The sequence below is a fragment of the Eulemur rufifrons genome, chromosome 9 (genome assembly GCF_041146395.1).
Source record: "Eulemur rufifrons isolate Redbay chromosome 9, OSU_ERuf_1, whole genome shotgun sequence".
NCBI classification, from domain to species: domain Eukaryota; kingdom Metazoa; phylum Chordata; class Mammalia; order Primates; family Lemuridae; genus Eulemur; species Eulemur rufifrons.
The window spans coordinates 4,293,782-4,321,772 of NC_090991.1; the positions used below are offsets into that span (position 1 = coordinate 4,293,782).

The 27,991-nt window shown below is 53.1% G+C and overlaps 1 protein-coding gene, 1 non-coding gene and 1 pseudogene across 2 annotated transcripts; all 3 read right to left on the reverse strand.

Moving 5' to 3' along the window:
- Positions 1-224: 224 nt before the first annotated feature.
- TRPV2 (transient receptor potential cation channel subfamily V member 2) lies at positions 225-17,391 on the reverse strand. The gene is made up of 15 exons (XM_069483206.1): positions 17,350-17,391; positions 15,645-15,933; positions 13,069-13,202; positions 11,681-11,971; positions 10,897-11,195; positions 9,026-9,199; positions 8,415-8,570; positions 7,847-7,942; positions 6,990-7,060; positions 6,312-6,477; positions 4,340-4,406; positions 3,910-4,244; positions 3,094-3,221; positions 2,219-2,298; positions 225-413 (listed from the first exon to the last, which is right to left on the reverse strand). The coding sequence occupies exons 2-15, from the start codon at positions 15,839-15,841 to the stop codon at positions 319-321; spliced, it is 2,289 nt and encodes a 762-aa protein (XP_069339307.1). The 5' UTR covers positions 15,842-15,933; positions 17,350-17,391; the 3' UTR covers positions 225-318.
- LOC138391936 (ribosomal protein eL22-like 1 pseudogene) lies at positions 17,282-27,939 on the reverse strand (annotated as a pseudogene).
- On the reverse strand, positions 20,373-20,568 carry LOC138392649 (U2 spliceosomal RNA). The gene has a single exon (XR_011234940.1). It is a non-coding gene; the product is annotated as a U2 spliceosomal RNA (small nuclear RNA).
- Positions 27,940-27,991: the final 52 nt, after the last annotated feature.

Here is a 27,991-nt window from a genome sequence, read left to right on the forward strand (position 1 = left end):
GTGGGCACAGCACCTCGGCCAGCTGCCTGTACCCAGGAAGAGGACAGTCCCAGGACTGGGGCAGCAGCTGAGGGTCTCTGTGCCCAGGCAAAGACAGGAGAAGCCTGGCCCCAGACGCAGATGTGCGCACACAGAGACATGCAGACGTTACCAGCCCAAGCGGCCCAGCAACTTTGCTCAAGTAATGTTTCCAGAAGAGTTAGTTGTGAAAAAAATATTTATATTTGACACGAAAATTCACTGGGGTCCCAGAGTCTGCAGGTGTGACTAGAAGAATCCCTTGCTCGATCTTGCTGGCCTCCTACTAGATCTAGGCCGTCAGTGAGACTGGAGAGGCTGGAGGGGCACGTGGTCTTCCTCCAAGGCACCAGCCTGCCCAGGTCGGGAGGCCAAAGTGAGGTCCCTCATCACACCTGTAAACAAATGAGGAGCACTGTGAATTGACCCTTGAGTGTGTCCCCAGAAGGCAGGTGCTGGGGAAACAGAAGGGGCCACAGTCATGAAAGCAGATCATCTCCTGTGGACAGCTGGTGATCCTGGAGCCCCGCAGTCCCTCTCACTTCCTCCCTACTTCCATAAGCATTTCCGGAACCCCTGCCATGTGCCAATCAGGAGCCTCCCCCCAGAAGCTTAAAGTTCTCAGAGGTGACAGGCTTGTATGTCAGAGACCTGAATACCTGAGACATGCTGGAAAGAAGTGAGTTAGGTGCTCAGGGCGCTCAGAAGAGAGAGAGGACCCATCCTGCAGGGGAGGTGGTACATTTGGACACCCAGAGGGGATGTAGGGCACTTCCAACAGAGATAGGAGCCAAGGAAATCAAAGGACAAGAAGCACTGCAGACGGACTGGCCAGCAGGTATGTGGGCGGAGGTGTGAGAACTAGGTTGGATGACAGCTTTGGGCCCTGCCCTCCACGCTGAGGAGTGTGGCCTTCCAGGCAGTGGGAGGCATTGTGTAGTGTGAGTTGTGTGTGGTTTTTGTCTACATTAGCAGGGTTGGAGTGCGATAAGCCTGGAGCAGAAAGACTTGCCACCCTGCAGTGGTGCAGAAGTGAGGGGTGGGGCAGAGGAATGCATGGCGACCTGAGAGGGCAAGGACACTCAGCTCCAGGTGGGAGAGCAGGTCTTGGGGGCGGTGCACAGAGACTCTCAAGGCCTCCCACCTGGGTGAGGAGGGGGTGGGGTTACAGACATGTGACCTGGTGGGGCAGCCCAAAGGCTGCCCATTGGGGAATGACAAGGTGGAGGCCCCAGCAGGCAGTGGCGTGTGGGATGGGGGTGTGGAATGCTTGGTGCAAGATGACTTTCAAAGTTCTGGCTTTGACGTGAAGGGAGGGAGACACACAGAGAGGGTAGGAAGGAAACCTATTGTTATGTGAGGGCCACAGTCAGCCCAGGAGCTTGGGAAACCAGCAGGCTCTGGGGAAGAAGAGGTCAGAGGAGACCCCACACATCATGGATCACAGGTGACTCAGGAGGCTCGTGGGGGGTGGGGGGCACAGGCACAAGCGGGTGAAACTTGCTGGGAAAGAAAAGGAGAAAGGCGAGGAGGAGAACCAATGGAAGATGAGGTGGGAGCTACTGAAGGTTCTGGAAACAAAGGGTAGCTGTGAGGAGAGTTGATTCTCATGACAGACCTCCGAGGGTGGAAGGAAGGCGTCTGTCCTGGTGGAGGCAGCAGGGTGGGGACAGGAGAGGCTACACTAGAACAGAGAGGACGAGGATACAGGCCCTGAGAGGTGGGGAGGGCCTGGGAAGTGGCTTCCCCTGGGGTGGGAGATACTGCCCCAGGGAGATACTGCCTGTGCTGTGAGCTGGGCAGGGGCCCTTGCTAACTTGTTCCCTCCCAGGGCCCTAGGCTCAGCCCAGGCAATAGCCACTGGAACAGGCACCCGGTACAAGTGACTGCAAGCTGGACAGGAGGAGGGAACAGGCAGGAACAAGGGCAGCAGAGAGCACTAATGGCCTCAGAGTGTTTCCCAGGTAACTGCCTGAAAGCTGGCCACCAAAGGCATGGGGCTGGAAAGGACAGAAGGAAGTGCTGTGCTAAGGGGGCAGCCCCTGTGAGAGGAGCTGGCATGGAGGGGAGCTGCAAAGTGGCCACGGACGAGGCCCCTGGGCCCTGCCCCAGACTCAGCAAGGCTGTGTGGCCAAGCAAACACACACACACACATGTGCACACACACAGGGCAGGGGCTCCAGCTACGACGGCTACTCACCAGGGACACCTGCTCCCGACGGCTCCTCACACAGTGTAGGCAGCGTCTGCTCCCACGCAGCCCAGTTCACCTCCTCCACCCTGAGGGCAACACAGTGGCTCTGAGGTCCTGGGAAGCCAGCAGTCCAGCCTGCTTTGCCCTGGGACGGCCAAGAGGACATGCTTTCTCTGCAGGACACTGGGCCATCAGATTGCTGCACCTGGGCCAAGTACCCAAGTGGAGGAAAGAGCATCTGTCCCTCCTGGCTGTTCACAGCAGCCCTCGGTGCCCAGAGCAGCCGGAGGAGAGGAATTCAGCTCAGGTGTGTCTTTGTGCTCACAGGTTCGGGGGCTCTTTTAGGGCTGCTCCACAAGGCTACGACTCCCCGTCTCCCTGCTCCCTGCTCATTGTGCCGGTTTCTGGCTGTGCAATTGTCACCAGATTCCCTCTCCCAGTGCCCCAGCCTTCCCTGGCCACAGAAGGCCTGGCTCTTTACAGAAGGGGCCGTAGCTGGGAGATCAGGCTGGAAGAAGTGGGGTCGGGGAGCAGAGCAGCTGGGGCAGGACTAGTACACCGGGAACCCAAGGGTCCCTCTGGCTTCTTGGCCTCCTCACTGTGCCACATTTCAGGGCAGAGGAGGGGTCAGGGATCACCAGGAAGGGACCTTCAGTTTAGGTCACTGGGACAGGCAGATGGCCAGACAGACAGTGGCAGCTGTGCATCCCTGACCTCGCCTGCCTGGGCGCAGTCGCCGGCTGCTCCTCTGCCCTGCCCTTCCCACCAGACCTGGCTTCCAGCAGCTGTGCCCTGGCTTTCAGGAGGGTGAGGCTAGCCTACATGCAGGGATTGCTGGTCAGCGAGGCCCCCAGGCCGCCCTGCCCTCGCCGCTCACTCACCTGAAGCACCAGCGCTCATCGGGGCTGCCATTTGGCCTGGTGCCCACGGTCAGCATCACTCCCGCCCGCTGCTTCTTCCTCCTGCACCACCAGTAGCCGTTCTCCATCTCCAGGACAGCGATGGCTTTCTGGGGATAAAGGATGCATCAGACAGAGCAGCCTCAGACCCTGCCTGGAGGAAGAGGTGCAAAGGGCAAGGGGAGGATGACAGCACTTTACAGTATAAGCATGTGGATTCGAATCTGGCTCCAGGGTTTGAAACCTGTGTGGTGTCAGGTCCTTACCCTCTCTGAATCTCAGTTTCCCCACTTGTAGAGTGAGGATAACATACCTCCCACGGTTGCCGGGAAGTGAGCATGTTAGGAGCACTGGACGACTACCTGCTTTTATATCATCCCGGGCTCCAGGATCCCACACCGCCAGGCACCATTTGCCCTGCCCCACACGTGTGCTGCCCCCAGCACACAAGCGAGTCAGGTGGGGCACAGAACTTTGCAGGGGAGGGCACCAAGGCTCAGAGAACAGGAGGGGTTTCCCCAAGGTCAACGATGGATGGACAGCAGAGTGCAACCTCCCAGGCAAAGCTCACCCTATACTAACTGCCCAAGACCCACCCCAACTCTTCTCCCATCAGGAAGCAGCTATTGCTTCCACCGGAGGTGGGTGTCATATGGGACCTCAGCTGCAGGGGAGGGGAGAGGTAGACAAGCAGGGCTCCCCGCTCGGGGCCCAGCTCCCCCAGGTCCTGAGCACTCCTCACGGGCCCAGCACCTGGGGTGGGGGTGGGGCAGGGGCTGGGATCCCCTCTGGCCACACCTGCAGCTTCCAGATGCTCCAGCTGTCAGTGGCGACGCTGTTGACGGTCTCGCTCATGAGGGCGATGAGCATGTTCAGCAGCAGCACGTAGGTGAGCAGCACGTAGGCCAGCAGCAGCAGCAGCACCACCCCGCGGAAGCGCAGCTGCTCCTGGAAGGCCAGCTCACCCATGCCGATGGTGAATTTGAAGAGCTCCAAGGAGGCGTCCAGGATGCCCCGGTACGGGGCCCCACTGCCCTCCTCATCCTCCTGTCCGGCCACAGGCTGCACCACCGTGGTATTGGGGCCTGCAGAGGCTCCAGGTACCCAGGCCTCCCGGCTCAGGCTTACCAGGGCTGTGGGGTAGTGGGAGAGGGATCCTCAGCCCAGAGAGACCAGCAGGCAGCCCTAAGGGTGCACAGGGCGGGCAGGGACAGGAGAGGGCCTTTACCTACAGCGAAGCCGAAAAGGAAGATCAAGTAGACCAGAAGGAAGCGGAGCAGGTCCCGCAGGATGACCTGGAACACATGTGCCCAGGGGGTGCATGGGTGGCTGGACCACCCAGCACAATACCAGACCCCTGCCTCAGCCCAAGTGTGGTTCCCATGTTCACCATGCACACACATATACACACATGTGTGCACACACAGGCCCTGTGGAGCCACACTGAACAGAGGGGTCTTTTAAAATCTCAGATCACATCATTTGCCTGCTTTAAACCCTACAGGAGCCGGGCACAGTGGTGCACGCCTACAGTCGCAGCTAGTCAGGAGGCTGAGGCAGGAGGATCCCTTGAGCCCAGGAGTTCAGCGTTATAGTGTGCAATGCTCGTGTCTGTGAATAGCCGCTGTGCTCCAGCCTGGGCAACACAGCGAGACCTCTGTCCCAGAAAAAAAAAAACCCTCCAGGGTAAAAAAAAATCAAACGTAGATTTACCATATGATCCTGCAACTCCACTTCTGAGTGTATATATATTCCAGAAAGAATTGAGATCAAGGACTGTAGGAAATATTTGTACACTCTAATTCATAGCAGTGTTGTTTACAATAGCCAAAAGGTAGAAGCAACAGATAGGCAGATGCACAAAATGTGCACACAATGGAATACTATTCGGCCTTAAAAAGGAAAGAAATTCTGTCTGACACATGCTACAACATGGATGAACCTTGAGGACATTATGCTAAGTGAAATAAGCCAGCCACAGAAGGACAAATATTGGATGATTCCACTTATATGAGATACCCAGAGCAGTGAGGTTTGTAGAGAAAGTTAAACGGTGGTTGCCAGGGGCTGGGGGAAGGAGACAATGGGGAGGTGTTTAACGGGCATCAGGTTTTACTTTGGAATGACAAAAAAGTTCTGGGGATGGATGATGGCAACAGTTAATACTGCTGAGCTGTACACTTACACATGGTTAAAATGGTAAATTTTACGTTAGGTGTATTTTACTTTTTTTTTTTTCTTTTTTCTTTTTTTGAGACAGGGTCTTGCTCTGTCACCCAGGCTAGAGTGCCGTGGCATCATCACAGCTCACTGCAACCTCAAACTCCTGGGCTCAAGCGATCCTCCTGCCTCAGCCTCCCCAGTAGCTGGGACTACAGGCATGCGCCACCATTCCTGGCTAAATATTTTACCACAATTTAAAAGAAAACCTCTGGGGGCCTCCAAACCTCTCCCCATGGGCAAAACCCCCATCCCTCCCTTCCTCCTTCCTCCCCTGCACTCTCCCTCACTCTGGGCCACCCCGAGGGCACTCCGACCTTGCTCCCTTTGCTGTTTGTTCCGTTTACTGAGAATGTTTCCTCCTTGACCCTGGGGTGGCTGAACCATTCTTCTTGGTGTTAACTTCAATGTCACCTCTTCAGAGAGGCCGGCCCAGACAATCCTACCTCAGCATGCTCCACCCCATTTATTCTCCATCACATTGTCCCGTGTGCTTCCTTTATGGAACTGAGCAGGCTGTGTGTTCTTACTTGTCTTCCTAGGGTTTGCATTTCCCCCACTGGACATCACTTCGAGAGAGTGGGGACTTGTCTGTTTTGCTCACTGCTGTATTCCCACCACTGAGAACAGGGCAGGCCCACAGCAGCCACTCCCTCAGCATTTGTTGAATAAATACATGAATGCAGACACATGCATCTGCCCACACGTCCCAAGGCACAGACACACATGAGCTTATGTGCATACTCTCTGCTCCAGCATAGAAAGATGCACGTGCTCCCATGTGGACACCTGCAAACACACATACGCACATGCAGAGCTCTGTGAGCAGGTGTGTACATGCCCACACTCAAGCTTACGTCCAGCGAGTGTCTGGGTGGTGACACGCAGGTGCATGCTCCCTCTGCCCAGGTTAGCTGTGGAGGAAGGCTCCTGCCTGCTGAGGCCAAAAGGAGTTCCCCAGGGGCACCCCCTTCGCTCACCTTCTGGATCATGACGCTGTAGATGCCTGTGTGTTGGAAGCCACGGGTATAGTAAAGCAGGTTCAGCCAGCCCAGCACCAGCGAGGACACAAGCAGGGGCAGGTACCACTCGATGGCCAGGAAACACAGCACCTGGGACAGCACTGTGAGCAGGGCCTGGACCAGGCTGTGTGGGGGCAAGGTCTGGGTCGGATTCCAGACCACTTGACAGTATCCCCCCAGCCCCCCTGGCCAGTGCTGGCCACCACTGCCTCTCCCACAGTCTGGCGGCTTGAGGTGTCCTCTGTCTGGGACTGGACCCAATCAGGGCCTGACCTCCCTCTTGGGCAAGTTATTTAACCTCTGTGGGCCTCAGTTGCCTCCCCTATAAAATGGGCATAATAGTAATCACACCTGACTCACAGAGCGTTTTTGGGGTTTGAGATACTGCATGGAAAGAGTCCAGGCTCCACAGGTGTGTAGCAAGGACTCAGTAAATGTCACTGTCACGGTCATGCTCTACAAGGACAGGAGCACAGAGGGCTCCGGGCTGGACGGCAGCCTGGACTCCCAGGTCCGCCCTGCACACAGCTACTGACTCCCTGGAACTCGGCTAAAGCCAGCCTGGTGCCCTCTGCCACACCCGCCTCTCCCAGGCCTCAGAGACAGTGAGGGGAGGAGGGGCAAGACCACACATACAAGAGGATCTCAAAGTAGCTATCCATGAAGGAGGTCCAGATGAACAGACGGCGCCGCCAGAAGTACCACAGCTGCAGAGGAGGGAGGAGGACAGAGGGCTGTGAAACTTGCTCTCCAGGCACAAGGGCTGCCCAGCTGCCCCTCAGGGACTGAGGTCGGTCCCCTGAGCAAGTGCTCCCTGCTTGCTGGCCTGGCCGTGTGGGAGCCTGGCCAGGACCACCTTGGGGGCTAAAGTAGCAGCTTTGGCTTTGGGAGGACTCGTGAATTCTTCTGATAGCTGATATGGCTTTGGACCCTCTTTCCAAAAAGAGCAGCCACCCACCCACAGACACCCAGACAATGCCAGGGGCCTCCTGGTCCCCACGGATCCAGAAGGAGAGGCCACATGTGGTGTACAGAGAGGAGAGAACCTTTCCCTCCTGCCTCTGGCCTCACAGGGAGCCCCTGTGCTTCAGCCAACCTGGCTTTGGTACCCAAGTTCTGCCCAAGAAGGCCCTAATGTCTGGGTGATCAGCCTGTCTCCTACAGGCTTGTAGCACTTCCCCTGAAGAAGCCTTGCCTGTCCCCCCTCCCCTGCCTTTCATGCTTCCCAGGAGAGGAAAGCCCCAGCCAAGGGACACTGCCAAGGAACCAGAGAAGCCATCTGCTACCCCACAGGTATCCCACAAAGCACAGCAGGGAGGGTACCAGGCCGCCTCACCAGCCACCCTGGGGGGGACTGGGTATGGGAGTCAGTTTCCTGGTCAGCGAAGGCATTGTGGCTAACACGCTCTAAGCCCCCCTGGAGCAGAATTCTAGGTCTACCTCTTGGTCAGCGGCCAGCCATGCAGGGTGGGGAGATGGGGAGGAGCCCTCACCTGGCCCAGGAGGAGGTAGACGCCCCCTAGCAGGATCAGGATGTGGCCGAGCAGCAGCATGGAGTTTCCCGCCGTGGGCTTCAGGGGGAGAAAGGCCTGTTGAACACAGTCGGATAAGACCCAACAGCTCACCCTCCCAGAGCCAAAGCCAGAGGCAATGCGGGCTCCAGGGAAGGACGCTGGATTCTAGTCTCCTGAGAGTCACATTGTATAGTCATGAGCGTGGGGTCTGGAGCCAGACTGCCTGGGTTCAGACCCTCTCTCCACCTCTTACAGCCTGTGTGACCTTGGATAAGTTACTTAACCTCTCTGTGCCTTCCTTCCCTCACCTGGGGATGGTGATAATTCATCATCTCAGAGGGTTGTTGGGAGCGTGAATTGACACATGTCAATCACTTAGGATACCTTCTCACATATGGGGATCACTCAGTGAGTATCTGCCATCATTATTGCTGTGGGCAATAAGCCTAAACCCCAGTGTTATCCTTTGTAGAAGCCGATGGTAATCCTGCCCCATCTTCCTCCAGGGCTGCTGCCTCCCCCAGGACGTGCCCGCACCCGCCCTTACCTTCTCCAGGGCAGGCTGGTGGTAGGCAACAGCTGTGAAGATGAGCATGTAGATCAGATAACACAGGAAGTTGAAGAAGAACCTGGGGATGAGCAGTTCCCATTTTGCCTGCAGCAGTTTGTTCAGGGGCTCCAAGACCACCATTCGGTGTCGGTGCTGGGTAGGGAAGGGGAGAGCCATGGGTACACTCAGCAAGTACAGATGGGCACCCATTTCATGTTAGGCTCAATGCAAGGGCCAAGGGAAATGGAGGGGAGAGGATGGACAGTGGCTCCCACGCCCCCAGGACCCCCTAATGACCCCAGCCCAGACCCTCACTGCCACAGAGTGACCGAGGGCCTCGCCCTACAGAGGAGGTGCTGGTCAGCAGAGAGACTCTCAGTGGTTGCCACGGGGCCCCCGGAGTGATCCCCACGTTGGGTGGCCCTGGAGTGTAGACTGAGTGTAGGCCCGTCAGCCGGGGTCAGGGCCACAACCGCCAGGACATGTAGCCACAGCCCTGCTGGCACAGGAATGGGGCACGTGTGGTTCCAGCAGGCAGCCCTGATTTGTGGACCTTGCTGGAAGGCTCTACCAAGCCCTCCAAGCACAATCACACCCCCACGGCTCACCGGGGTCCTGCAATGAAAGGCAATGATCTCCAGCACTGAGTTCTCCTCACAGCTGTCCACAGAGGCCAGGTCGTACAGGGACACCCGGACAGGCCCGTAGCACCACTCGGTGAACTTTCGGGAAAGGGGCTGGCATGGTCCTGAGAACTCCCGCTGCAGGATGTGCCTGAAAATCTGCAGAGCGGCCTTGTGAGCTTGCCTGCTGGGCCCCCTCCTGCTCTGATGCTGGGCAAAGCTGTGGACGCCCAGCTCCCTGCAGTTGCCCACTGTCTGCAGAGCTGCAGCAGACATGCACACGGCCCCGTACACAAGGGTCCTTACGCATAGCCACACGTGCCCAGCCACAGGGCAGACTCTCACGCCCACTCGCCGCATATGCCCCGGCCTGGCTCTTCCTTCCCCACTCCCACCCCATGACCCTCTTTCCTAGACTCCGCAGGTGACAGAGAGACCCCCAGCCCGGGCATCCTTGAGGCTGCTTAAGGTCAGAGGCTACCAGCTATATGTGTGTGTGCACTTCTGTGGTCAGAGTGCAGAGCTTTCAACAGGCTAGAAAGGGGTCCCTAACCCAAATAGGTTAAGAAGCAAATTTGATTTCACAAATGAGGCACGTGGGGAAAAGGTACAGATGGGGGGTGGGTTCCACAGGCCACACAGCAGTGCCACCCCAGGAGGCCCCCCAGGAAACTTGGAGGGCAGGAAAAAAGGATTAAAACTTCTATTTATGTTTATGTTTATTTTTATCATAGCTTTTTAAAAAAATCCCTGCTTTCTAAGCATTGGCCCTATGTAACTGCACAGGTTATACGCCGATGAAGCCGCCCTAATCACAGGGACCAGACAACTGGTAAGCCACTTGGAAAAAGTGCAGCTTCACCGTGCTCACTCTTCCTGCCAAAATAACTTCCCGCTAAATCAAAGTTTTAGGCAATAAAAATGAAAACGCAAAAGTTGGGAAGAAAATATGGACATGGAGATTATATATTACACATAATGATCATAATATATATCATATATTATATATATGCTAGATACATAATCTTATAGCAGGAATTAAGCAATAGCAAAACCAAGGAACCTGCTGGGTATGGTGGCTTACGCCTGTAACACCGGCACTTTGGGAAGCCAAGGTCGAGGATTGCTTGAGGCCAGGAGCTCAAGACTAGCCTGAGCAAGACAGAAACCCCATCTCTACAAAAAAATAAAAATATTAGCCAGGCTTGGGAGCTCATGCCTGTAATCTCAGCTACTGGGGAGTCTGAGGGGGAAGATTGCTTGAGCCCAGGAATTTGAAGCTGCAGTGAGCTATGACGACACCACTGCACTCTAGCCTGGGTGACAGAGTGAGACCCTGTCTCCAAAAAAATAAAAAAGCCAACCAAGGAACCTTAAAGGAAAAGATAATTACACTTGTATACATAAACATTTTTAAATTCTGTATGGTGAAAAGATACAACAAAATTCAAAAAACAAACAATGAACTGGGAGAAAAATTTGCAAGGATAATAGTAGAGAAAATACTAAGTTCATTATAAATAATTACCAACCAATATGCAGAAAATCTAATAGCAAAATAGGTAAGGGATATAAAAAGACTGTCTCCTAATAAAGAAACCCTAATGACTTAAAAAAAATTCCCTGTTTCATAATGCAATGCAATATATTAATTCGGTAGTCTATATATAATTTAGTAACACACATGCATTAGAGGTGCATACTGAAAATGTTCTAACTAATAGGAGTGTTCCATCGCAAAATGGAATACCCAAGACTCTTGACCACTGCCCCAGGCTCTTTCTGCAGAAATTTCAGGGTGAGTCCTGCTGCTTCCTAGAAAGGGGGGGAAGAGGAGGGAAGAGACAGCTGCTCACCTCGATTTTGCCCTCCTTGGCAGCCAGCTTCAGGGGCGTGAGGCCCTCTAGGTTGGGGATGTCCTCGAGCTGCACTTCGGAGCAGAGGCGGGCCCCAGCTTGGAGGAGCCTGTCGTACATGGGGATCACCAGTGCGCTGTTCTCAGGCGAGTTGTCTGCGATCATCACCAGGGCGTGCAGGGCCGTGTTGCCCAGGGAGTCGGTGGCCTGCAGGCTGGCGCGCTGGTGTGGGTTCTCCAGGAGGTAGCTCACCACATCCCACTGTTTGGTGCACGCGGCCAGAGAGAGGGGCAGCTCGCCTGTGGGCCGAGGGGGCAGCTTGGGCCGAGGGGGCAGCTTGGGCCTCGGGCCTCCCAGACTCCACCTGCCCACTCCTCATGCTCCTTGGACAGAAGGCCAGGCCTCCTCAAAATGGGTCAGGCTTCTTTACCATCTAAGGGAGCAGAACAGGGGCCGGCCAACCAGGTCCCCATCTCCCCTGCTTCTTGCTCTCATTAGGCACGTGCTGCCGCTTTGTTCTGACTCTGCCTGGTTGCCACAGGCCAGTTCCGGCAGCCCACTCCCCTCTCTGGGTCTGGGCTGGGGTGCATGTTGAGTCTCCTTGTCCAGACAATGATAAAACATCTCAAGACAAATTGCTTTTGCAGCAGCACAGTGTTTAGAAGCAGGGCCAGGGTCAGACAGACCTGGGTTTAAGGGCCAACTCTGCCACACACTAACCATATGGCCTTGGACAAGGCCTTACCCCCCTGTGCCTCAATTTATCCAAGAAAGCCTCACTTACCGAAATAGAAGCAAGTCCCTTTACTCTTCTGGAAGAAGTGGCCACAGGCCCGGGCATGCACATCAGCTCCGTTCTCCACCAGGAGCATCACACACTGCAGGCTCCTCTTCTCAATAGCAATGTGCAAGGCACTGTGGCCTCGGTAGTACTCATCTGTACACTGGGCGTTGACCAGGGGCCGCGGATTGCCTGACTCCCGGTCGATCTGCAGCAGCCGCAGGATGCAGGCGTTGACCCCGTCCTGAAGATTCAGCACGGCCTTCATCAGGCACGTCTTCCCTGTGGAGCCCTCTGTGGGAAAAAGGGAGGGGAAGGGCACGGTGGTGCTCAGACCTGGAGCAGCTGGGCTGCCCGCCAGCGTGTACAGCAGGCCAGGCTCCAAAGTACCCCTGGGGAGGATAAAAAAAGATGAATACTCACTACTGGTGGGAGCACAAACATGTTACAGGGTATTAAGGCTCCAGGCAACAAGTAAGAAAATACCAACAGGTATGACTACAATTGCTGCCTTAGAAACTAAGACATAATTCATCATCCATGCAATGTTCCAAGAACATTACAAACAGTATGTGCAAGTGGCTCCACCATTTAATGGCTCCATCTCCTCTGGCAAGCCACTTGGCCTCTCTTAGCCTCAGTTTCCCTCACTGTAAAATGGAAATATTCCAGGATTAAATGGAATAATATGAACAAAATGTTTAGCACACAGAGGGCCTGGCACACAGCTAGTTGAGGCCAAAAACTACAGACTACCTTATGGGCATCAATAAGGAATCTGTTAACTAAGTTATGGTAAATCTACACAGTGGAAAACTCGCTCTGCAGTTGTTAAAGTGACTGAGTTCCATATGTACCGAATGGAAAGTGCTACAAGATATTACCTGGGGGAGAAGCACATTGAAAATTAGCACATGTCAAGGCCCCATGAATGTAAATATATTCCTAATGCATCAAGAAAGTGTGAAAAAGACGCATCCTAAACCATGAACAGCGGCCCAGGATGACAGACTGTTTTTGCCCTAGGCTTTATACCTTTCCTACTGTTGGCAGAGTGCACAAGTTATTTTTCTAATCAGCTCAAACAATAAAGATATTTAGATTTTGGGCAAAGAGTGCTCTGAGATGGGTCAAGTGTATGGTACATGTATTATATGTGATATCTCAACAACACTGTTACAAAAAAATAAAAAAGAATGTTTGAGTATCCTTTCAGTCACTACAGTGGCTTGGGGGTGGCAGAGAAAGCTGGGAGTCCAGTGGAGTGGGTGGAAGTGAGAGGCGGTCAGGGGGTGGCCCCTCAGCAACTAACCAGGGTCCAGGCCCACCCAGCCAGCCCAGCTACCAGCCCATAGGGCGCCATGGCCCTGGTCCTGCAGGGCAGGGTCTACCTGTGTACTCTGAGTCGGTGAGGTACTTGCTGGTCCGGCGCAGGTACTCTTGTAGTCCATCCAGATCCTCGGGGACACCCCGGGAGACCACACTGAAGAGCCGGTCACGGTCAAAGCGGTTTGGGTCCGGCTGGCTGTGGGGGATGTGGTTTGCGACTCATGCAGGGGAAGGGCCATGGCTCCCTCCCATCCCAGGGAGCCCTTTCAGAGAGTCCTATAAACACTGGACACCTCTCAGGTCCAGGAGCCCCATGGACGCCCTTCTGAGGGCCTCTGCTCTCCTACAGCAGACCAAGGAGACCCCAAGTGCTCAGAGCCCCAGGAGGAGGAGGAGGGCCACGTCCAGATGCTAATCTGCTGCATCCCTGTGACTCCAGTCATCACAGATAGTTTTCAGCATCAGGTGCTCATCATTTGCCAGGTGCCACGATGCATTACCTCTCAACAGACTCACTACCCCATACGGTCTATTTCAGGACACGCAACTCATGGTGGCTCTTGGGCTTGGGTGTGGGTCTGGACAGGACTGCAGGGGGTCCCTGCAGACTGACAGTGGCTATATGCACCACTGGCCTTGAAGAAAGAATGAAGAGCTGGGCACAGTGGCTCACGCCTGTAACCCTAGTACTCTGGGAGACTGAATCGGGAGGATCGCTTGAGCTCAGGAGTTTGAAACCAGCCTGAGCAATAACAAGACTCATCTCTACTAAAAATAGAAAAATTAGCTGGATGTGGTGGCATGTGCCTGTAGTCCCATCTACTCAGGAGGCTGAGGCAGGAGGATCGCCTGAGCCCAAGAGTTTGAGGTTGCTGTGAGCTATCATGATGCCGCGGCATTCTAGCTGGGGCCACAGAGTGAGACTCTCTCTAAAAAAAGTAAAAACAAATATAAATAAAGAATGAAGAAAAGCTCCCTCCTCCTTCCAGAAACTGCTTATCGATTACAAAATATTCTGTACCTTAGTCCTCACATCAGTCCTACAGGCCAGGAACCACTCTCTTCTCCATTAGACAAACAAGGAGGCAGCACAGCTTGCCCAAAGTCACACAGTGCAGAACTGGGGATTTCATGGGGGCTAACTCTAGACCCCCAGAGAGAGTCTAAGCTGGGCAGCAAGAGATTTCCCAGAGACAGTCAGAGTGTCACGTGGGCCCAACACTGAAACATATCAGCCGCTGTCCAGTGTTTTACTGAGAAGCCACAGACCCCAAAAGTGGTCTGGTAGCTCATTGCAATCTGGCACTGTCTGGTGACGGGGAAATGGGGAGGGCCTGAGGCACGCCCCGCTGGGCTGCCTCACTACTCACAGGGGCCTGCTCGCCTCTGGGGCTCCTGGCACTTCTGTCAGCAGCTATGAAGGGACAAACAAAAGGGGTGCTATTTGATGCTTTGAGGACCTCAGGTTCCAGCTTAACATCTTCTGTAGAATGGGCCAATCAAGTAGGGGTTGGTGACTCTCTGGTGCACAAGGTGATTGTGGGGATCAGTCATGTTTTAAGCCTTTCAGCTGTGACTGTGATTACAGCCAGCCCTGCCTCCTCCATGCAACACCAGGAGGCTGCGGGTCCACCTCCCCCTGGCCAGACGTGCCATCATTCACCCAGCAGGCCACATGACTACAACATGACCAAGAGGGAAGGCTCTGCTGCTGACTCGGGAGCCCTGCGGGTGGGCAGACCGGCTAGGGGAAGTGGCCATTTGGAGAACGCACTTCCTGTTACCGAGTGACATCATGATCCTGGGGTAGGGAAGCCCGATGAAGGCACAAAGCAAGGCTTGGAAGGGCATCAAGGGGCCTGTTCTGCTCTGCTGGGCAGGCTGCACAGCTCCCAGAAGCTCCGCACCTATCTCCTCCTGCCCTGGTGCTGCTCTTGGCCACGGTCATCCAGCACACACAGTTTGGGGGCTCCAGCCTGGGAATCCAAGGCTGGTGGGCATATCTGAAGCATGAAGAGGGAGGAAGGGGCTTCCCTGGCAGTCTTGCCTGGCCCATGAGGATTCTCCAGCCCTCACACCAGGGGGATGCCAGATGCACCCCCCCAGTCCCCAGCAGGACTGGGAGCAGGACCCCCAGGGATGGTGGGCTCACACAGTCTGAACTGGTAGAAAGACCACAGGAAAACCAAAGCACACAGGACTCCAAGCAGAAGCTCATCGCCCTCAATCCCCAGAGTTCACATCCCCTGGGTGGCAGGTGCAGCCTTGGGGCAGAACCGAGGACCCCAGGGACATTTCCAGATATCCTTGACTCCCTTCCTAGATGGAGTGTGGATCCTGCCACCATCCCCCATAGCAACCATGGCAGGAGTGGGGGTCAGGGCATGAACAAAGGGGATTTAAGGGTCAATTGAGTACTTGGAGCTGGAAGAATGTGTCCTAAGAAGAACATGGCCTCGGAGAGCACAAGGCCAAGAATGGGGAAGGTTCCAGAAGGAGCACAGCAGAGCACAGGTCAGCCTGTCGGGTGCAGGAGCTGTCAGCCAGACCGAGGATGCGGCAGGCTGTGGGGAAGGGGCACTGGTACTGGGCTGGTGCTAAGGGGACCCCCCTGCCCCACCCCTGTCCACTACCTCACCTGGCACCTGCTACCTGCCGGTAGTTGAGGTTCACTTTGATCTTAGTGGGGAAGTTCCGGTCCTCGCCCTGAAATGGCGACTCCATGGGGGGCGGCCCGCCCCCAAAGCCCTGCTTTCCTTTGTCCTCAGTGCCATCTTCTTGACCCCCATCGGACGTCTCCAGCCTAAAAGCTGGAGGGCTGGAGGGCGAGGTCATCCTCAGGGCAAGAGGCTGCTTGGTCGGGCTGGAACCTCGGTGGAGATCGGGATGTCAAGGGTCCCTTCCTCCTCCCAGCCTTGGTCTGGGGCCTGCAGAAGGAGGTAGACATGTAGCAGTGCGTGCAAGGAGATCCACCCCCGGCCAGGAGCTCCCCACAGGAGGGGAAGCGAGCTGGGAGGGAGGAAGAACTATGGTATGAGGGCAGCCCCACATCCTAGAACCAGGAGGAACAAGGACCCAACTGGACGCCTCTTTGACGTTGTTCCACAGGAAGAGCCATGACTGTCCCCAACTTTTCCTCTGGGACTTCCTGATATCTGAGGAGTCACAACTCCTGTTCTGGAGATAACAAACATTGGCATTAACAACACAACGCTTTCTCTACATGACTTCTTGCCCAGTCGTCGCCAATATTCACAACAGATGAAGGTGCAGTTGTGGGGGTGGGGAGGGCCACTCAACCCCTCCCCACAGAACGCAGTTCTCTGGCGTTGGGAAAACCACTGGTCTATTAAAACTCTCGTTTTGCTGCCAGGACAGCTAAGGCTCAGAAAGGGCAAGTGACTTTCCCAAGGTCACTAGTTGTTGGAAGAGCCAGGTCTAAAGCCATCATGATGATCCTCTTCAGTTCTCAGAGTCTTTCAGGGCCTGTCTATATTTTCAGTCTGACTCAACTCTGAGGGCATCGAATGCCACCTCTCTGTGCCTCTGGGTCTCTAGAGGCTTCAGAGCAGGGAGCGAGGCCCCTCACTGGCTGTCTAGTCCCTCTCTGCCACCCACCTCAGGCCCAAGGCTGGCCCTAGGGAGCTCAACTGACAGCACAATCTCACCCTCACAGGAAAACTGAAACCACAGCCTCCAGCATAGCAAGGGGTGGGGCCCCAGTCAGGGTTGGGGAGTCCCCTGCCCCGCAGTGGGCAAGAGCAGAGAGAAGGAAAACGAGTCAGAGATGGGTAGGGACACAGCAGGGTGGGAAAAGGGGGCAGGGGGCAGAGAGAGAGAAGAGCAGGACGAGCCACGGAAAGCGGAGGGGGGCTGCTGGGGGCAGGCCCAGGCCCACACCCAGCCTCGGGGACCTGTGTGGAGCATTTTCCCCTAGAAGCAGGAGAGGGTGGGACCCGCCTCACTGCCTGAACTTGCAGTTGTGACCCATCACGCTTTCTGTCCACACTGGGCAAGAGGTGGGGGTGGTCTTTCCCCTGCCACATACCACTTAGCCTGGCTTGTGTCCCCAACCAAACCCATGCCCATTCTGCCTCCTTGGCCACCCCCAACCCACCAGTCCCAAGCTCCAGCAGCGACAGAGATCTGTCCAGACCCTACCCCACCTCCTGGGACCCCCACCCACCGTGGCAGGGCAGGAAGGCGTGTGGAGGTGCAGGTAGTGGGAGTGGAGCCCCACACACCCAGGCTCCACTGCAGAAGCAAGGAGCCCATTCAGCCTCCCCTGTCGGGCTTGGGGACCCAGCCCCCTCCGACAACCCCGGAATTGCCCACCGACTTACCCTGCAGGGGGAGGCAGGGCGTGGCGCCGGCAGCTGAGGGCCACTGGGATCCGTGAGCCTCTCAGCGGCAGGGGCTGCGGGAGGAAGTGAAGCTGGGAGGGGCGGCGGGCGCTGACAGCGCAGGAGCCCCGGAACCTCCCTACCCGGCTGCAAGCTCTCAGCTCCCGCCAGTGGGTTGTGGTCTCTCTGAGCTGCCTGCCCTCAGCCCGCCCTCTCAGCCAGCACGGTGGGGAGTGAGGGTTTAATGCGTCAGGACAGTCCGGCCACCAGAGACTGACCATCTGGACCAGTGGCCACACCCTGCTCTTGGGGAGACACGCCCCGCCCTCGACACCCCCACTCTGTCTAGCCACCGAGGCCCCAGGTAGGGATGGGGACAATCAGAGGCAGCCCTTGGGTGCTGGGACCTGGGCTTTGATGGGAGTTGGCACGAGGTGGGGGATTCTTGCCCCACTACACTGACATCTGCCCCCTCCTCTTCCCCACCAGCACAGTCTTCCAGCAGCCATGTGGCTCTTTACTGGGTCCTGATTGACCCATCATGGGGCGAGAGCTGATGTGGACGACCCCCAGGGAGAGGAGAGGCTCAGCCCAGCAGATGCCCCCGGGAAGGCAGCCTTATCCACCCACCCCACACTTTGGGGGGACTTTCCCACCTCCCAGGACCTTCCCCCAGCCTCCTGACCCCAGGGACCTCATGGCTTCAGAGTCCCCCTAGTTAAAGGTGCTTCCAGCACCAGCCAGCAGGTGGGGACAAGGAGACCAGTAGGCATTGCTAAAATCGGACCTCCTGCCCCTTCCCTGCTCTGGTCTCAACTTTGGGGCTTGGAGAGCCAGCTCTAGGACTCCCTCTCCCCGACTCCAAACCCCAAGCCCCAGCTCTACCTCCAAAATTTGTCTCTCTTTCTGCCGGGTCCAAGCCAAAATCATCTCTCCCCTTGGCAGCTGCAGCCTCCTCTAACCTGTAACCCCCACCCTCATAACCTGTTCTCCTTACAGCAATTGAAGTGATCTTCTGAAAATGAAAACCGGTTTGCCTCATTCCTTAACTTAACCCTTCCCTTCCCCTCCCCCCACCTCCATGGCTTCTCCTGGCGCTTGGAAGAGAAGGTGAACTCCATCCTGCAGCCCACGCAGACCCGTGACTCTCCACTTCATCTCTCCTTGCAACCCTGTTGTGCATGTTACACTCTAGACCTCCACTGTCCAATACGGTAGTCACCAGCCATGTGGCTGTTCACATTTAAATCAATTGTAATACAAATAAACATTCAGTTCTACAGTCTCATTACCCACATTTCAAATACTTAATAGTCACATGTGCCCAGTAGCTACCATACTGGACAGCGCAGATAGAGAACTTTCCCATCAACACAGAGAGTTCTACTGGACAGCACTGAACACATTTACATCCACTAGACTTTTTGAACACATTTCAGTCTCTGCATATGCCTGGCCCACCTGCCAGGGACACTACACACACGTGCACACAAGCACACACACACGCTGCCCTTGCTCTGGCCAACTTCTACTCATCCGTCACCTCTCAGTTTAAACATCACTTCCTTTAGGTAGCCTTTCCTAGACCCTGGACTAGGTTGGGGTCCCCACTATGTGTTCCCTAAGCACTTTGTACTTCCCCCATCACAATTCACTACCCATTATTGTTAATATTAATTTAATTGGCTTTACCTTCAACAATAACAAACACTTGTTGAGCACTCACTTTGTGCCAGGCAATGTGTTAGGTGCTTTACATGTAACTCTCAATCTTATTTCACAGATGAGAAAACTGACAGTGGGCAAGTTTAGGTACCTTGTCCAACGCCACATGGCTGGGAGGTGAGAAGGCAAGGACTCAAATCCAGAGCCACACCCTTACCCACCATGCTCTCCAAGGGCTGAGATCTTGCTTTTTTGCTGTATCTTCAGCAGCCAGCACAGTGCCTAGCACCCAGGTGGTGCTCAAGAAGGCTTTGAATGACAGTGTGGCTAACCATAAGGCAAAGGGCATTGCTGTGCTGTTGGGCAAAAAGTGAAAATTGGACACCCTCAAGTCCTCCAGAGGCATCACCAAATCAGGTGACAATAAGACTTGGGCAGACAGACAACCCTAATTGCAAATTCAGCTTACAAAAAGTCCTTGGGTCATTAGCCATCAGGAAAATGCAAATCAAAAGCACAATGAGATTCCACTTCATAACACTAGGATGGCTATAATAAAAAAGACAGATAATAACAAGTGTTGGCAAGGATGTGGAGAAGTTGGAACTCTTATACATTGTTGGTGAATTGTAAAATGGTGCAGCCACTTTGGAAGACAGTCTGGCTGCCCCTCAAAAGTTTAAACGTAGAGTTACCATATAACCCAGCAATTCCACTCCTAGGTATGTACTCAAAGACATGGAAATGCAAAGATGTAGAAACAACGCAAGTGCCCATCGATACATGGGTGGATTAATAAAATGTGGTATATGTATACCATGGAGTATTACTCAGCTATAAGAAATAATGGGGATATAGAATCTCTTATGTTCTCCTGGATAGAGTTGGAACCCATTCTACTAAGTGAAGTATCCCAAGAATGGAAAAATAAGCACCATATATACTCACCATCAAATTGGTTTCATGATCATCACCTAAGAGCACATTCAGGAATAACATTAATCGGGTGTCGGGCAGATGTGTCAGGGGGAGGGGATGGGTGTATACATATGTAATGAGTGCGATGCGATGCGCACTGTCTAGGGGATGGACACGTTTGAAGGTCTGACTGGGGGGGGATTTGAAGGCAATATACGTAACCTAAACTTTTGTACCCCCACAATATGCTGAGAAAAAAAAAGACATGGAAACATGTGTCCACACAAACACTTGTACATGAAGGTTTACAGCAGCATTATTCATGATAACCAAATGGAAACAACCCAAATGACCACCGACTAATGAATGGATAAACAAAACGTAGTATATCCATATAACAAAATATTATTCAGCCACGAAAAAAGGAATGAAGTACTGATACATGTTACAACATGGAAGAAACTTGAAAATCATGCAATATGTAATCTTTTGTGACTGAAAGACGCCAGTCACAAAAGATTACATATTGCATGATTCCATTTGTTTATTTTTATTAAGTCTTATGATAGAGGACATATCAAATATTCAACTGGTAAGAACAGATACTACAATTGATTTTAGCCAAAAGCTAGAGATGTAATCTGCATGATTCCATTTATATGAAACATCCCATATGGGGAAATCTCTAGATACAGAAAGTAGATTAGTGGTTGCCCAGGGCAAGGGGATTTGGATGGAAAGAGGGAGTAACTGCTAAAGGGTATGGGGCTTCTTTTGGGGGTGATGAAATGTTCTGAATTTGATTGTGATGATGGTTGTATAACTCTGTGAAGGTACTAAAGACCATTGAAATGCACACTTTAAACTGGTGAATTGTAGGAAAAGTCCTCTGTAAAGGGAAGAATGCTTGTGTTTTTAGTAGGAAATCAATCGAACAGAGTAGCAAGGCTTTCTCAATCCCAATGCCATTGGATTCACATTTCAAGAAACTTCACTCAGTCCAGTCTCCACATAAGGAAAATCTCCCCCAACCAGCCTTTATGCCCTATCTTTCCCATTCTGTCTCATTTCACTTCGTAGCTTTTTATAAATGTTTCTTTTATTTGAACTTATTTTCAGATAGATTTTTAATAGAAACAGGAGAGAGATCACAAAAAAGTGTAGCAGATGTGTCTTCTGGGGAGGGGAGCTGGGGTCAGGGATTCAAGGATGGGAGGGTGATTTTCTTTTCAATGTGTATCCTTTGCACTATTTGAAATTTTTTACCACTGGCTTTAAAAAACAAATATGGCAACTCTTGTTAAAAATAAATCCAACTCAGGCGTGCAAGAGATGTCTAAAGCCTGTGCATAATTAATACAAATTCTAAAAAGAGGTGAGAGAGAGAATTTCAGAGTCTGAAAGGTGGAAAGTGTTCGGCGTTACAAGGAGGGAGAGATGTGACATATGAAGGGTGCGGGGAGAGGGAAGGGGCAAACCAGGGCCTGGACCTAAAGCCTTCGCTTCTCTTTGTAGCAATCGCAAAACTTGGCCCAGAGCCCCTGTCCTCTGGCCAGATGGAGCCTCCCTGAGCAGCTTGTGTTTGAGACTGATAGAAAAGAAATACAAATAAGCCAGCTTAGTAGGCCGCACAGGCTTCCTGAAGCAAGGGAGACTGAGGCGGTGGAGAGAAAACAATGCTAGCACGTCCTCGGAGAGCGCCAGAAAGTCCCTGAAGCCAAGAGAGCCTCCTGCAGGGGAAGGGGACCAAAGTCCTGCTGGCCGGGAGCAGCCTGCTCGGCCCGGGAGAATTTCCGCTCTCACGGAGAGTGGACTGCCCCTTCCCACACGGCCCCAGGGAGCCCCCGAGGCCGCAGCTCAGCCAGGTCCGGATGTGTGGCCTCTCCCAGGACCCAGAACACCCACAGCCAGGTCCCAGGCCAAATCTGGGAGTCCGGCCCCAAGCCCCTCCCCCTCTGGGAACTTTTCCCAGCCCAGGCCCGGAGCCGGGCCCATTCCCCACAGTCCCTGCCCAGATGGACATCTGATCCTACCAGGGAAAAGACCAGGAGAGAGGGATGTTCAGACATCTGGGGGCAAAGAGCAAAGGCGGAAGGGGGCTGAGTCGAGGCAAAATTGGGGCAGAGGCGGGAAGCGAAGGTCCCAGAGACGGTCAGGACAAAGGAGAGAGATGCAGACTGAGGCCGAGAGACCCAGAGACAAAGAAGGCCAGAACCAGCGCCAGAGACAGGGAGAAAGGCCAGGCACAGGCAGGGGGTGGCGTCTGGTCCGAGGATGCGTCAGACTGAGGCAGAGGGCGACTCGGGCTGCGACGGAGGCCCAGTCAGGGAAGCCGCGGCTGCGGACGGAGGGACCCAGCTGGGGACGCAGGGAACCGCCGCGCCCGTCCCCCACCTCCCTCCCAGCCTCGCTTAGCCGGGCCCGCACCGCGTCCCTTCGCTAGTGCCCCCGCAGCGCTTCAGCTACGCCACCCAGCCCATCCCCCCGGGCCTCCCCGCACGGAGCTTCAGCCGCGCCCCTCCCCCCGACTCCCCGACCTCATGGGACCCCCCCCACACCGCGCCTGGGCCGCGCCCCTTCACCCCGCACCGCCCCCCGACCTCCCTCCTAGCGTCGCTTAGCCGCGCCCTCCACCCCGTCCCTTCGCCAGTCCTCCCACCGCGCTTCAGCTAACCCCCCACCCGGAAGCTCCCCGCACGGCGCTTCAGCCGCGGCCCCCACAACTCCGCAGCCTCCCGCTCGGCCTCCGACCGCGGCTCGGCCTCGCCCCCCCACGCACAGTTCCCAGCTCTCCGCCCCAACCCTGCGCCCCGGACCGCGACCCGGCGAAGCCCCGCCCCCTTGCCCGACGTGACGAGAGTCCCCGCCCGGGACACGCCCCCTTGGGGCAGGTCTGGGCGGCGTGTCGGCCGCCGCCTGCGCGGATCCGGGTGTGGGTTAGGAGGACCGCCCGGCCTCTTGTTGGATGCGGGCGCCGCGCGCCTCACGCCCCGCTTCCCTCCAGAAGTCACAGCGCAGGTCAGTGAGGGCGTCAGGGCCTGTGGCCTCGGCCTCCCCTCCACCGGCGCGGGTGGGACACAGTAGCACCTCCCTCGGGCTGAGGGGCCCTGCGGCCAACCCGGGAGCCCGCGCGCGCTTGAGCCGCCAGCCAGGCGCTTTAGGGACGTCGTCTTTTTTAATCCTTACCACAATCCTGGGAGGTGGATCCTATTGTTATGTGCATTTCAGGAAAGAAGAGAGAGAGTCGGGGAGGTGGAGTAACCCGCTTGCTCTAGATGCCGGCACAGTTCGCAAGTGATGGCGGTGGGATCTGAACCCAGACAGTCTGATTCCTGTAGACCACGCTGTAGTACTCTCTCCTTTTACCTTCCCATCGCCTTCCATTTTTCAAAAAGTCGGGTTTATTGTGGTATAATGTACATCCTTTTAAGTTTTTTAAAAATTTACCCTCTTCAATTTTTTTAAAGTTTACACCCTTTTTAACTGTACAGTTCAAAGAATTTTGACAAAAGTCTACAATCGCGTGACCGGCACCACAATCAAGATACAGAGCACGGGCGCGGTGGCTCACGCCTGTCATCCTAGCACTCTGGGAGGCCGAGGCGGGAAGATGCCTTGAGCTGGGGAGTTGGAGACCAGTCTGAGCAAGAGCGAGACCCGGTCTCTACTAAAAATAGAAAAAATTAGCCGGGCGTGGTGGTGCATGCCTGTAGTCCCAGCTACTCGGGAGGCTGAGGCAGGAGGATCGAATGAGCTCCAGAGTTTGAGGTTGCTGTGAGCTAGGCTGACGCCACGGCACTCTAGCCCGGACGACAGACCAAGACTCTGTCTCAAACAAACAAACAAACAAAAAAGATATAGAGCATTTCTATCACCCCAAAAATGTGGTGCCCCCTTGCCCTGCCCTGGCCCCCCTGCCAGGCTCTGATGACCACTGATCTGATTTCTGTCCTTGTAGCTTTGCCATGTCCAGGAGAGTGGATCCTGCAGTGTGCGCCTGTGTGCCTGGCTTCTTTGAAGGTCTGTTTTCTTGTTCTTGCTGTAGTTCAGTCCTTGGCAGTGTTGAGCTCCTTCCCAGACCCACAGACTTTAAGCAAAGTTCTTTGCCACTGCCTGGGTGTAGTGCATGCCTAGAAGGGGGAGGATGGGCTGGATTCATGTTTTGAGGGGACAACACATTGGCTAAAGAACCAGGCAGGGCAGAAGTTGAGAACAAGAGTTTAGGAACTCTCAGAAATGGCTGAAGTATTAGACACCCTCCTCCAGACCCCTAGGGGACCCTGGGGCCTGCCTCATTGGTAGGAAAGCCTGTCTTCAAAAAGAGAAGTTGTTGGCCAGGTTCCCTCCACACTTGGGGCTCCGAGAGTGAGAGAATGAGAAAACGTCTGCATCAGAGTTTTCTTTGTTTTCCTGCACTTTGTGCTTTTGCCCCATTTAACTATTTTCTGTTTGCTTTCCTGGATCTCTGCCTTTCATGATAGAGGCTTTCCTCCAATGTCTAGTACCCAAAAGGCTTGTGCCTGAGGGGCTTGTCTGAGCAACTTCCAAAGGTGATGTCGTGGTGCCCAAAGATTAGTAAGCACATTTCCACTGAGTACCCCCTGGTCAGCAGGGTCTCACCGTGGCTTGGCTGGCAACTGTGCTTTGGTCCCCAGGCACTACGGTCCCAGCTTCGTTTCATTGAATGGCTGTCCACTGTCTGGCTCACAAATGCTGCTGGCTGCTCCTCTGCTTGGTCTCCTCTCTCACTCTCTTTGTCTTTGTGGATTTACACCTTTTTTATTCTTTTATGGTCATTTTAAATGGATTTGGATGGGAAACCATTTTTAAACTGGAAGCCCAACCATAACTGTGATATTTTATTTATTTTTTTAAGATAATCTAGAGCCAAAAAAAAAAAATAGTGAAGAAAGAAGTTGAGACAATGTGTGCAGAGCACCCTTTGGAGAGGCTTCTTTACATAGGGAAGGAGGGAGGTGGGAACTAACTGGAAGGAGATGCGGGGCAAGGGGCATGGAGGTGTCTTTTAAAAATCAAAGACACATGAAAGATTCCATTTCTATGCTGATATAATGATCCAGGAGGCAGGGAGAAACTGGTCCTGCAGGAGAGGGGGATACCTGCAAGAACAAGTCATTGGAAAGACCAGAGGATGGCCCAAGTGGAGAAGTTAGTCACTGTTCATGTAACAGAAGAAAGGAAGGCAAGGCAGGTCCGGCTGTGGGCAGGTTTCAGGCCAATGGTAGGAAAATCTGATGGCCTCTGTTTTCCCAAGGAAGTTTGAGGTTAAGGTCATCCGATCAGAGTAAGTGCGGGGATGGGGATGGGAAGGTTGAAGAAAGAAAATATAGCATCTCGCCTCTTAGAGAAATGGAGTGGAATTGCAGGGCAGCATTCAGAATCCCTTTGCATCTTATGATCATGAATATAAAATGAAACCAGGCCAGGTGAGATGGTTCACGCCTGTAATCCTAGCACTCTGGGAGGCAGAGGCTGGAGGATCGCTTGAGCTCAGGAGTTCGAGACCAGCCTGAGCAAGAGTGAGACCCCCATCTCTACTAAAAATAGAAAAATTAGCCGGGTGAGGTGGTGTGCACCTGTAGTCCCAGCTACTGGGGAAGCTGAGGCAGGAGGATCACTTGAGCCCAGAAGTTTGAGGTTGCTGTGAGCTGTGATGACGCCATGGCACGCACTCTACTCAGGGCAACGGAGTGAGACTCTGTCTTAAATAAATAAATAAAAATAAAATGAAACCAGTCAACTTAGTTGTGTGATTACCCCCCAGCAGTTGGGTGCATACAGGTAGAAGGCAGGTATTGGATGCATCCAGGCTTGGGTTTTTGCCAGGTGTGAAAGGTGGATCATCCAAATTGGGTCATTCTTGTCATAGCCAGTGAAATCAGAGTCGAGAAGCCAGGGGGAAAAATTGCTTAGGCCACATGGCATCTGCTCCAAGAATTGAATTTTCTACAAGCCCAGCTGCTGAAACAGCCTGCTGGAACCCTAAAACCAATTTTACCTAGTAGCTGCTGAAATGACCGGTCCTGACTTTGACTAGTTTCACCTACTACCCATCACTGGTCACTCGCTATCAGAGCTTGCCAACTCGCAGAAGCTTCTCTAGTACCAATGAGCTTTCTTTCAAAACAGTAGGTAACTTTTCTCTTTCTAACAAAACCCTCAGCCTTTTCTTTGTTCTTCACATGTACCCAAGACCAACCGGTGTGTGTGAATTGCACTTCCGTGACTCTCAAATAAAATGTTAAATATGGAAATTCATCTGTATATTTTTATTTTGACTCGAACCCTAGGTGAATAGGAAAGAGGAAAAAAGGGGTATTTCCAAGGGAGGGAAATCAGATTGAGAAATCAGATCATTTCTCCCCCCTCGCACACAGAGGTGCCATCTCAGACCTTGGGATGATCAGTAGCTCCCAGGGCCGTGTATAACCCAAGGTTAGAGGGGCCTCTTGTAAATAAGCGAGGGACCACATGCCAGCTGGTGCACAAAACTGCCCACGCCTGAGAAATGCGGAGAAAACATCAGAGAAGAAAACAGTTGAAAGGTGCTTTCTAAAGGCTGAAGTGGGGGGTATTGCCCTTGAGCTGAGAGGGCTGACCTGGCAAACAAAGGAGCTCCTGCCAGAGGGTGGGTGGGTGGTGGTAGGCTGGGAGCTCTGAATCCATTTCTGTATCTCTAATCTACAGATGTGCAAAGGCTCTTCCTTCATATCTATCCACCTCTGAATCCATGTATGTAAACATTATTTCAATTCTGACTGTTTTCTTTTTTGAGACAGGGTGTCTCACTCTGTCACCCAGACTGGAGTGCAGTGGTGTCATCACAGCTCACAGCAATCTCAAACTCCTGGGCTCAAGTGATCCTCCTGTCTCAGCCTCCCCGGTAGCTGGGACTACAGGTGTGCACCACCAAGCCCGGCTGATTTTTCTATTTTTTGTAGAGATGGGATTAATTTTGACTTTAACTATTGGTCTTCTTTTATTTAGTCTTAGTGATTTTTAACACAACAATAAATTTTATAAGGTTTTGATGACCTTCATATATGATTACCTTTTCATAGATCTCTTGCAGTACCTCCTGAATTTTATCCTCTTTGATGTATGTGCTTTGTTATAAACTATTTTTAATGTGGATCTTTGTGCAGCAAATGTTCTGAAGGCTTGTGTGCCTGAGAATGCTTTTACCATGACTTCACATTTAAATGACAATCTGGCTGGATATAAAATTGTAGGTTCTAAGATCTTTTTCTTCATTACTTTGAAAACACTACTCCATTGTTTTCTTGCATCCAGCATTAATGTTGAAAAATCTAATGTCAATAGGCTTCTCATTCTTTTATTCATGATCTGCTCTTTCTCTCTGGAAATTTTTAGAATGTTCTTTTTGTCTCTGATATTCTTAAATTTCCCCAAACTTTTTCTAGTTGTAAGTTTTTACTTTTCTCTCCTCTTTGACATTTTCCGTCTTCCAAAAAAGTTTTTTAAGAGTGCAATGTTTTTTATTCACTGATAAACTAAAAGCCCATTTTTCCATGTTTCTTTCTCGCATATGCTTCATTTGTTTTATTAGTAAGCAGAGCCCTGTAAGGAAAGGCTTCACCTGGTCCTCAGACTCTGATCCATCTTCATCTTGACTAATCTAGAAGTAACAAAGCCGTAAGTCTCCTTATCAGATGCAACCACCCGAAGGCAATCACAAAGATTGTTCTTCTTAAGGTATTTCTTGGTAAGGTATTTCAAGTACCTTTTAGAGAACTGTTTCTCAGAAACAACTGTGATTTTATTCTTGAAGTGTTCAATGTGAACATTCCCAAGAGTTCCAGTTTTTCCACTGACTTTAACCTTTTCCTGTGGAAACTGCTCAAAATTTCCAGAATCAAAAATTCCATCTTCTACTGGATGAGTAAGGTCCAAATGAAACTTCCGGGTTGACCTCTGAGGCTTCTTGTCTTTCTGAGGGGCCATCTTGAAAGCAAGCTGTGCAATCAGAGAGCAAAAAAATTTTTTTAGATGAGGAATAATTTGTGCACAGATCTTG